The following is a 10172-nucleotide window of genomic DNA, read 5'->3' on the forward strand; positions in this document are numbered from 1 at the left end:
CTAACCCCTTATTCTTAAACTGTGGCCCCTGGTTCTGGACTCCCCCAACATTGGGAACATGTTTCCTGCCTCTAAGGCTTTTAGATAGGCATACAGATATGCAGGGAGTGGAAGGATATGGATCACATGCACAAAGTGCTGAAGTAACTCGGCGGGTCAGGCAGCATCTCATCTGCCTAACTAGCACTATAAGGGTGGGCGGCACTGTGGCGCAGCAGTAGAGTTGCTGCCTCACAGCGTCAGACCACGGGTGCTGTCTGTACAGAGTTTTTTACGTTCTCCCCGTGACTGAATGGGTGTTTCCCTGGTGCTCCGGTTTCCTCCCACACTGCAGAAAGGTTTGTAGATTAATTGGCTTTGATAAAGATTGGAAACTGTCCCTATTGTGCAGGTTAGTGCTTGTGTACGGGGATTGCTGGTTGGCGCGACCTCGATGGGCTGAAGGGCCTGACTCCGCGCTGTATCTCTAAACTAATCTCAACACTTTGTGTCTTGGTTTGCAATCCCAGCATCTGCAGTTCCTTATTTCTCCATCTTAACTGGGCATCATGTTCGACATATACATTGCAACCAGAAGGGCCCTGCTCCTGTGGTGTACTGTCCTATGTTCTGTGACTCAACATGAAGACACAACATGAAGGAGATCTTATCGAAACGTATAAGATTATTAAGGGGTTGGACACGTTAGAGGCAGGAAACATGTTCCCAATGTTGGGGGAGTCCAGAACAAGGGGCCACAGTTTAAGAATAAGGGGTAGGCCATTTAGAACTGAAATGAGGAAAAACTTTTTCAGTCAGAGAGTTGTGAATCTGTGGAATTCTCTGCCTCAGAAGGCAGTGGAGGCCAATTCTCTGAATGCATTCAAGAGAGAGCTGGATAGAGCTCTTAAGGATAGCGGAGTCAGGGGGTATGGGGAGAAGGCAGGAACGGGGTACTGATTGAGAATGATCAGCCATGATCACATTAAATGGTGGTGTTGGCTCGAAGGGCCGAATGGCCTCCGCCCGCACCTATTGTCTATTGTCTATTGACACCTACAAAGTGGATTTATATCAAACGCAGGGTGAACGTCCAATTTAAGCAAACATTTATCACATTCTGCCGTTCCACAAATGCTTTATTTAAGGATTTACTTCTTATTTTCAGAACACTCCCAGTCACACGCATCTTTCGTTTCAACGCACAAACACTCTCCATGCTTTTGCATTTAAGTCAGTCCCTCAGAACAGGTAACGTCTTTGTAAAAAAAAACTTCCTTATTTAAAACAAAGTGATTTCCTCCTGATTTCTTGGTCCTCTTGAGGGTCTTTGGCGAAAAGTCCTCCGATCACTAATGCAGCGGGAGATTGAAGATATCTCCAAAGATAGTGGGCTTCAGTCTCAGGCTGGGAGTGGTCCTCCTGTAGCCAAACTGCCCATTGTACCCAGAAATGGGTTTGATATCCATTAAGTATCCTCTGTGGCCAATGACTTGGTCGAGTGAGTGACCTGCAAAATCAATGCGCACAGAATCAATCAAAAGCTCTTGCATCGTCCATAATCTTATTCAAAATTCTTACGTAGGTTTCCAAAATGTTCCGTTGTTGATTTTTTAAAATCAACCACAGCTCAAATTAACCTTACACTTCATTAACCTTGCATTAATGGGTTCCGTATTGTGTGTGGGGTGATCGCTGGTTGGCATGGACTCGGTGGTACAGAGTTTGGATGTTCTCCCTGTGGCCGTGGGGGTTTGCTCCGGGTGCTCCGGTTTCCTTCCACATTCCAAACCTACATACAGGTATGAAGATTTATTGGCTTTGGTAAAACGGTAAATTGTCCCCAGTGTGTAGGATAGTGCTAGTGTGCGGGGATCTATGGTCGGCACAGACTCGGTGGGCCGAAGGGCCTGTTTCCGCGCTATATCTCTAAAATCCCAAAGAAAGTAAAAAACCCCTCTTAATTTTCTCTCCTGTCTCACCTTGTCCTCCAATTTTACAATCCTCTTCCCCGGGGAAAAAGACTGAGTGTTCACTTTATCCACACCCCTTATGACCTTCAAACTTTAAAGGCGATGGTGCCCCTCAATCACTTTTTTCCCCTCACTTGTAAACAGCACATCTGCCCTTTAGTTTAGTTTAGAGATACAGCGCGCAAACAGACCCTTTGACTCACTGGGTCGGCACCGACCAGTGATCACCCCGAACACTGGCACTATCCTACACACTAGGGACAATTAAACATTTTAGCAAAGCCAATTAACCTACAAACCTGTATGTCTTTGGAGTGTGGGAAGAAATCAGAGCACCCGGAGAAAACCCACGCCATCACGGGGAGAACGTACAAACTCCGTACAGACAGCACCTGCAGTCAGGATCGAACCCGGGTCCCTGGCGCTGTGAGGCAGTAACCAAAAAGTCCTTTGATTGTTGTTCGATGCCAATTTGTTTCTAAAGAGGTGATTCAGTGCCAGCCTGCAGCAGCTAACAAGAGATGTCGTGGGACAATGATATTCAAACTCATGCTGTTAGTATGTCACGTTACTAGGCACCAAATCACCCAGTCTGTCATTGGAGTCAATGGATATTATCAATCAATTCAATGTGAATTACCAAGATGGCATTAACGATAACATTTATATTCTGCCTTCCTCACGGTTACGCTTAATCTGAGTATACAATGCTTCTGCGGGCTATTTTTCCCAATGTTGCTCTAATTACATCATTTCACGCTGTTCTTGTCTGATTACAGAAAACCTCAAAGACATAAAGGATGCATCTTGACATCCAGAATATTTTACCTTTAGGGATTCAATCTTTTGTACATTTCGTGTTTGACGTTGTTGATCATTGCAGAAAATTTCTTATTCAGATTGTGTACAAAATCATGAGAGGAATAGATCGGGCAGAAACAGAGAGTCTCTTGCCCAGAGTAGGGGAATAGAGACCCAGAGGAGATAGGTTTAAAGTGAGGGGGGAAGAATTTAATAGGAACCTAACTTTTCCACGCAGAGGGTGGTGGGTGGGTTCATTGGTCTCTGTAAATTGTCCCTCGGGTGCAGGGGAGTTGAGTTTATTATTGTGAAGATAGACACAAAATGCTGGAGTAACTCAGCAGGACATGCATTCTGAAGAAGGGTCTCGACCCGAATTGTCACCCATTCCACCTCTCCAGAGATGCTGCCTGTCCCGCTGAGTTACTCCAGCATTTTGTGTCTATCTTCGGTTCAAACCAATGTCTACAGTTCCTTCCTACACATTTAGTTTATTATTGTCAGGTGTACCGAGGTACAGTGAAAAGCTGTTGTTGCGTGCTATCCAGTCAGTGGAAAAGTCAATACATGATTACAATTGAGCCATTCACAGTATGCAGATACATGATAAGGAATAACGTCGCTAGTGTGTAGGGGTTTAGTTTATTACTGTTATATGTACTGAGGTAAAGAGAAAGTTTTTTGTTGCGTGCTATCCAAAAAGACTAGACATGATTATAATCAAATCATCCACAGCGAACAGAAAAAGGATAAAGTGAACAACATATAGGGCAGGAAAGAACTGCAGATGCTGGTTTAAATCGAAGATAAGCACAAAATGCTGGAGTAACTCAGAGGGACAGGCAGCATCCCTGGAGAGAAGGAATGGGTGACGTTTCGGGTCTGAAGAAGGGTCTCGACCTGAAACGTCACCCTTTCCTTCTCTCCAGGTTAATTCCCGGAATGGCGGGACTGTCGTATGTTGAAAGACTGGAGTGACTAGGCTTGTATACACTGGAATTTAGAAGGATGAGAGGGGATCTTATCGAAACGTATAAGATTATTAAGGGGTTGGACACGTTAGAGGCAGGAAACATGTTCCCAATGTTGGGGGAGTCCAGAACCAGGGGCCACCACAGTTTAAGAATAAGGGGTAAGCCATTTAGAACGGAGATGAGGAAAAACTTTTTCAGTCAGAGAGTTGTGAATCTGTGGAATTCTCTGCCTCAGAAGGCAGTGGAGGCCAATTCTCTGAACACATTCAAGAAAGAGCTAGATAGAGCTCTTAAGGATAGCGGAGTCAGGGGGTATGGGGAGAAGGCAGGAACGGGGTACTGATTGAGAATGATCAGCCATGATCACATTGAATGGTGGTGCTGGCTCGAAGGGCCGAATGGCCTCCTCCTGCACCTATTGTCTATTGTCCAGAGATGCTGCCTGTCCCGCTGAGTTACTCCAGCATTTTGTGTCTGTCTTCAACAAATCGTGCAAACTCCACATCGGCAGCACCGTAGGTCAGGATTTAATCCGGGTCTCTGCGGGGGTGGGGGGGGGGGGGGGGGGTGAAACAAGGTTTCATTGTAGTGTCTATGAATGCTCATCAACTCACTCCATAAGATTAGAGAGCTGTACACGTGACAATAGAAATCCTGAACCCGAACCCAATGACACGGTGGAAGTGCTTCCATTATAAATGTTCGAGAAGGCAGCCTTGGGAAGGGAAATTGTAGATGAAGGACACATGGTCGATTTGCCAGCTGTGCCCACCAGAATCATTTAACAAAGGATGGCATCCGAGAGGAAATCTTTCACGCTCAGATTAGTTTAGTTTAGATATGTACTGAGGATACAGGCCCTTCGGCCCACCGAGTCCGTGCCGACCAGCGATCCCCATGCACTAACACTATCCTACACACACACACACACACACACACTAGGTCCAATTTACAATAAATACAAGCCAATTAACCTACAAATCTGTACGTCTTTGGAGTGCGTGTGGAAACCAGAGATACCGGAGAAAACCCACACAGGTCACGGGGAGAACGTGCAAACTCCATACAGATGGCGCCCGTAGTCAGGATCGAACCCGGGTCTCTGGCACTGTAAGGCAGCAACTCTACCGCTGCGCCACCGTGCCGCCCTTTTGTAATATATCACATATCCTCAAAGGAGATCTGTGCCAGGATTACTTTTATACAAAAGGATCTAAAATAACTTACCTGCCCCATAGATATTTCTCTTGCTGAGGTATCTTTGAGCTGGTCCATTTTTGTAAAAATAGTCCACAATCCAGCCACTGTTTGACGTGCCACCATGGTCCTAACAAAGAATACTTATTAATAAGGCAGTTCTTGCGTTAATCTTTTATTTGGCTCTTATCTTTTTGGTTCTGCACGCTGCACTAAGTTCTTCCCATGTTTTCCAAATATTGTTCAGATACGTGCCAAGAACTTTAGATTAGTTTAGAGATACAGCACGGAAACAGGCCCTTCGGCCCTCCGAGTCCATGCTGTCCAGCGATCCCCGCACAATAAACACTATCCTACACGCACTGAGGACAATTGACAATTATACCAAGCCAATTAACCTACAAACCTGCATGTCTTTGGAGTGTGGGAGGAAACCGGAGCTCTCTGGGAAAGCCCACGCAGGTCACGGTGAGAACATACAAACTCTGTACGGACAAGCACCCCATGTCAGGATCGAACCCAGGTCTCTGGTGCTGCAAGGCAGCAACTCTACCGCTGCACCACCACCATGTCAGCCTGTCTTCTGTGACCTCCGTGCTGGATGTACGAGGCTGTCATAGGTAGTGTCATAGAGAGCATCCTAACACATGGCATCCCTGTGTGGTACCTCAGCTGCACGGAGGCAGAGAGGAAAGCTCTTCAGCGGGTAGTCCATAGAGCTCAGAGGACCATCGGAACACAGCTACCAGCCTTGGAGGGCATCTACAACACACGATGCCTCAGAAAAGCCACCAGCATCCACAAAGACTCTTCACACCCCTGCAACAGTCTGTTCGAACTTCTACCATCGGGCAGACGATACAAAGCCTTCTACGCCCGCACCTCCAGACTCAGGAACAGCCTCATCCCCAGGGCCATAGCTGCTATGAACCGGTCTTGCTGAGCCGGATGGTCACATCGCACAGTGAACCGGCACAGATCTACTTGCACTTTATTCTGTTTTAAAACTGTTACAATTTGAGAAGGGTCTCGACCCGAAACGTCACCCATTCCTTCTCTACCGAGATGCTGCCTGACCTGCTGAGTTACTCCAGCATTTTGTGAATAAAACAATTTGTTTCATTGGGTTGTTTAAATTAATACTGACTAGCTAATGAAATCATTGCATCGTATGGGAGGCGCATTCCCAATCTCGTTGTACCCCTGTACAATGACAATAAAGATATATTGTATTGTATTGTGAGGATAGTGAGTTATCAAAATTTACAGTGGGATCTTGGTCAGTTGGACGTGGGCTGAGGAATAGCTAATAGAGTTTAATGCAGAGAAGCGCGAGGTGTTGCATTTTGTGAAGTCAAACCAGGGCAGTACCTTCACAGTTTGAACGTTCTCCCTGTGACCACAGGGGGTTCCTCCAGGTGCTCCGGTTCCCTCCCACCTCCCAAAGGCTGAGGGGTTTGTTGGTAAATTTGTCTCTGTAAATTGTCCCTAGTGTGTGGGGAGTGTAGTTTGGGTTATTACCGTCACACGTACTGAGGCAGTGAAAATCGTTTTGCTGCATGCCATCCAAAGAAAAGACAATAGACAATAGGTGCAGGAGTAGGCCATTCGGCCCTTCGAGCCAGCACCGCCACATTGAATGGCGGTGCTGGCTCGAAGGGCCAAATGGCCTACTCCTGCACCTATTGTCTATTGTCCTGAGATGCTGCCTGACCCGCTGAGTTACTCCAGCATTTTGTGTCCAACTAGGCTAGGCTATAATTTTGTTTCCACCTAGACTTCGGAGACTGCAAAGAAGCATCCCCACTCCCCGTGCCATCTGACCTGGTTCGTCCTCCTGAGAAGCTTCCTCATCGATTTGCTGCCGAAGGCGTGTTTGGAGTAAGGGTCACTCTGCGCGTTGTAAGGAGGGATGACATCGCACAACTTAGGGTGGGCTCTCTCGTAGGCCAGGGAGTTGTTGGAGACGGCCACGCAGTCCAACACGAACCCCTTCTCTCTCTTGAAGTATTCATAATCCAGGAAACAAACTCCGGGAGGGCAGGGACTATTGTCCATGACTGCAGCGCCGGCTCAAATCTGGCTCCCGTCCGCCATCAACATATAAAAAAGCCTTTGCAAATGTCAACGTGCGGGAAACCACTGTTACGTCTCTTTAAAGATAATTTGACACCTTTTTAGCCGACCATTTAAAAAAAAAAATACCCATATATGCAAATGAAATAAGCAATATTCCTGCAAATTTTAATTGCGACGCGGGTAAAATAATCACTTTTTAATTTTATTTACATTTTATTTTCCAATTCTCACCAGCGAGGTATAGATTTAGCTCCAGAGAAAAGACCTACACGCTTAGCAATAAGTAACTGTAGATGCTGGTTTACTAATCATTTAGATTGGGGCATCTTGAACTAAAGTTGGTAAATATATTTTTTTCTCTCTCTCAAAGAAGCAGCGTCGGGTTATGTTTGGTCAATAGACAATAGGTGCGGCCCTTCGAGCCAGCACCGCCATTCAATGTGATCATGGCTGATCATTCTCAATCAGTACCCCGTTCCTGCCTTCTCCCCATACCCCCTGACTCCGCTATCTTTAAGAGCTCTATCCAGCTCTCTCTTGAATGCATTCAGAGAATTGGCCTCCACTGCCTTCTGAGGCAGAGAATTCCACAGATTCACAACTCTGACTGAAAAAGTTTTTCCTCATCTCAGTTCTAAATGGCCTACCCCTTATTCTTAAACTGTGGCCCCTGGTTCTGGACTCCCCCAACATTGGGAACATGTTTCCTGCCTCTAACGTGTCCAACCCCTTAATAATCTTATATGTTTCGATAAGATCTCCTCTCATCCTCCCATCACAGTGAGGAGGTGACTGGAGGAGACTCACTGTGATGGATATTTCTTTTTTTTTGTTTTGCGTTTGTTTGTGATTGTGTGTTATTGCTTATTTTTATTGCTCTTATTGTTGGACTGTGGGCAATGGAATTTCGTCCAAAAGATGACAATAAAGGCTATTCTGATTCTATAGTGTCTCATTCTCCATTTACTGTAAATGTCGACGTTTATCTCTACTAAGATGCACAATGCTGGAGGAACTGGTCAGGCAGTGAAACTAGTTGGAGAACTCAGGTAGGGGAGGGATGGAGAGAGAGAGAGAGAGATGGGATGCAACCAAACGCAACTCGTATATTAATGTACTGGATTGGGGAATGTTTATCAGGTTATCGATTCCTGTCATAGGGCGAACGAGACCCGAAACGTCACCCATTCCTTCTCCCCAGAGATGCTGCCTGTCCCGCTGAGTTACTCCAGCTTTTTGAGTCTTGTCTGCGGTGTAAACCAGCATCTGCAGTTCCTTCCTACACATGTTATTTCCCCTAATTCTCTTTAAGGCAATGTAAAGGAGGTAGAATTTACGACTACGTTCAGTTACTGAAACAAATAACAGGTGTAAGAATGGAGCAAAGCTTAAAGATGTCAGGGTAAGTTTTTTTCCCACACAGAATGTGGTCGATGCCTGGGCTTCTAGTGAAGACAGATAAGATAGCAGCAGGTATGCAGGGAATGGAGGGATATGGATCATGTGCGGGTAGAGATTAGTTTAACGGTCATCATGTTCAGCACAGACATTGTTGGCTGATGGGGCCCATTCCTGTGCTGTACTGTTCCATTGGACCAGTAGTTGATGTAGACTAATAGAATATGTTAATAGACAATAGGTGTAGGAGTAGGCCCTTCGAGCCAGCACCGCCATTCAATGTGATCATGGCTGATCATTCTCAATCAGTACCCCGTTCCTGCCTTCTCCCCATACCCCCTGACTCCGCTACCCTTAAGAGCTCTATCTAGCTCTCTCTTGAATGCATTCAGAGAATTGGCCTCCACTGCGTTCTGAGGCAGTGAATTCCACAGATTTACAACTCTCTGATTGAAAAAGCTTTTCCGCATCTCCGTTCTAAATGGCCTACCCCTTATTCTTAAACTGTGGCCCCTGGTTCTGGACTGCCCCAACATTGGGAACATGTTTCCTGCCTCTAACATGTTCAACCCCTTAATAATCTTATATGTTTCGATAAGATCCCCTCTCATCCTTCTAAATTCCAGTGTATACAAGCCTAGCCGCTCCAGTCTTTCAACATATGACAGTCCCGCCATTCCGGGAATTAACCTAGTAAACCTACGCTGCACGCCCTCAATAGCAAGAATATCCTTGATACAAGAATTTTGGTGGGCTTGTGTGGAACATAAACATCAGTCGAGATCTGCTGTGCCAAAGACACTTGGCTGAAAATAGACACAAAAAGCTGGAAGAACTCAACGATACAGGCATCTCTGGAAAGAAGGAATTGGTGACGTTTCGGGTAAAGATCCTTCCTCAGACCCAAAACGTCACCCATTCCTTCTCTCCAGGGATGCTGCCGGCCCTGTTGAGTTACTCCAGCTTTTATGTGTCTGTCTTCAGTTTAAACCTGCATCTGCAGTTCCTTCCTACACACTAAAATGAAAGCTAAGTAATTTCTCAGAAACTTTCCTTGAGATTAAACATCCCGAGTCTCTCTTTAACACCACAAATAACGTTGAAACTCTTTAATGTTTCAGTCTCTTTTGCAATTGAAGAGGTCAGAATGGAGAACATCTGGACAGGTGTATGGATAGTTTTGAGGAATAGAGGTCAACACGGGCAAATGGGACTAGGTTGGATGGGCATCCTGGTTGGCATGGACAAGTATTGACATTAGAACTGAATTCCAGTGTCAAAATGTGGTCAGAGTTCTCAGGACGATTTTCTAAAGTGTATTGAATGGTTTTGGCAGAGTTCTTAATAAATTTGTTAGTTCTGCTTTACAGAAGTTGGACGAAATGACTTGGGATTTCTTGCCTATTCCTCCAATCTGATCAGAATACACCCAAATTCAAAATGGACAATAATCAGCAAACTTCCAAGTTTAGTGGAGACAGACCCTTCAGCCACTGAATCCACATTGACCATCGATCACCCCATGACTAGTTTTATCCTACATACTTGAGACCAATTTTTCGGTTTAGTTTATTGTCACGTGTGCCGAGGTTCAGTGAAAAGCTTTTGTTGCGTGCTAACCAGTCAGCAGAAAGACAATACGTCAAGTCAAGTCAAGTCAATTTTATTTGTATAGCACATTTAAAAACAACCCACGTTGACCAAAGTGCTGTACATCTGATTAGGAAAAAAAAAACATACAGTGGTACGTGATTGCAATCGAGCCATTTAC

General features: G+C 45.4%; 1 protein-coding gene across 1 annotated transcript; it reads right to left on the minus strand.

The window, feature by feature from the left end:
- Window positions 1-1288: 1288 nt before the first annotated feature.
- Window positions 1289-6982, minus strand: LOC144607781 (sperm microtubule associated protein 1-like). Its single transcript, XM_078424845.1, has 3 exons — window positions 6749-6982; window positions 4955-5054; window positions 1289-1489 (listed from the first exon to the last, which is right to left on the minus strand). The coding sequence occupies exons 1-3, from the start codon at window positions 6980-6982 to the stop codon at window positions 1332-1334; spliced, it is 492 nt and encodes a 163-aa protein (XP_078280971.1). The 3' UTR covers window positions 1289-1331.
- Window positions 6983-10172: the final 3190 nt, after the last annotated feature.

Source organism: Rhinoraja longicauda, chromosome 29 (genome assembly GCF_053455715.1).
Source record: "Rhinoraja longicauda isolate Sanriku21f chromosome 29, sRhiLon1.1, whole genome shotgun sequence".
In the NCBI taxonomy this organism is placed as follows: Eukaryota; Metazoa; Chordata; class Chondrichthyes; order Rajiformes; family Arhynchobatidae; genus Rhinoraja; species Rhinoraja longicauda.

Excerpts from the sequence above, each read along its gene's own strand:
- LOC144607781 (XM_078424845.1), bottom strand. The coding sequence starts at position 6,982 with ATGGACAATAGTCCCTGCCCTCCCGGAGTTTGTTTCCTGGATTATGAA. Across the intron at positions 5,055-6,748 it reads TTCTCAGGAGGACGAACCAG|GACCATGGTGGCACGTCAAA; the intron begins GTCAGATGGCAC and ends ATTCTTTGTTAG. Across the intron at positions 1,490-4,954 it reads GAGAAATATCTATGGGGCAG|GTCACTCACTCGACCAAGTC; the intron begins GTAAGTTATTTT and ends TTGATTTTGCAG.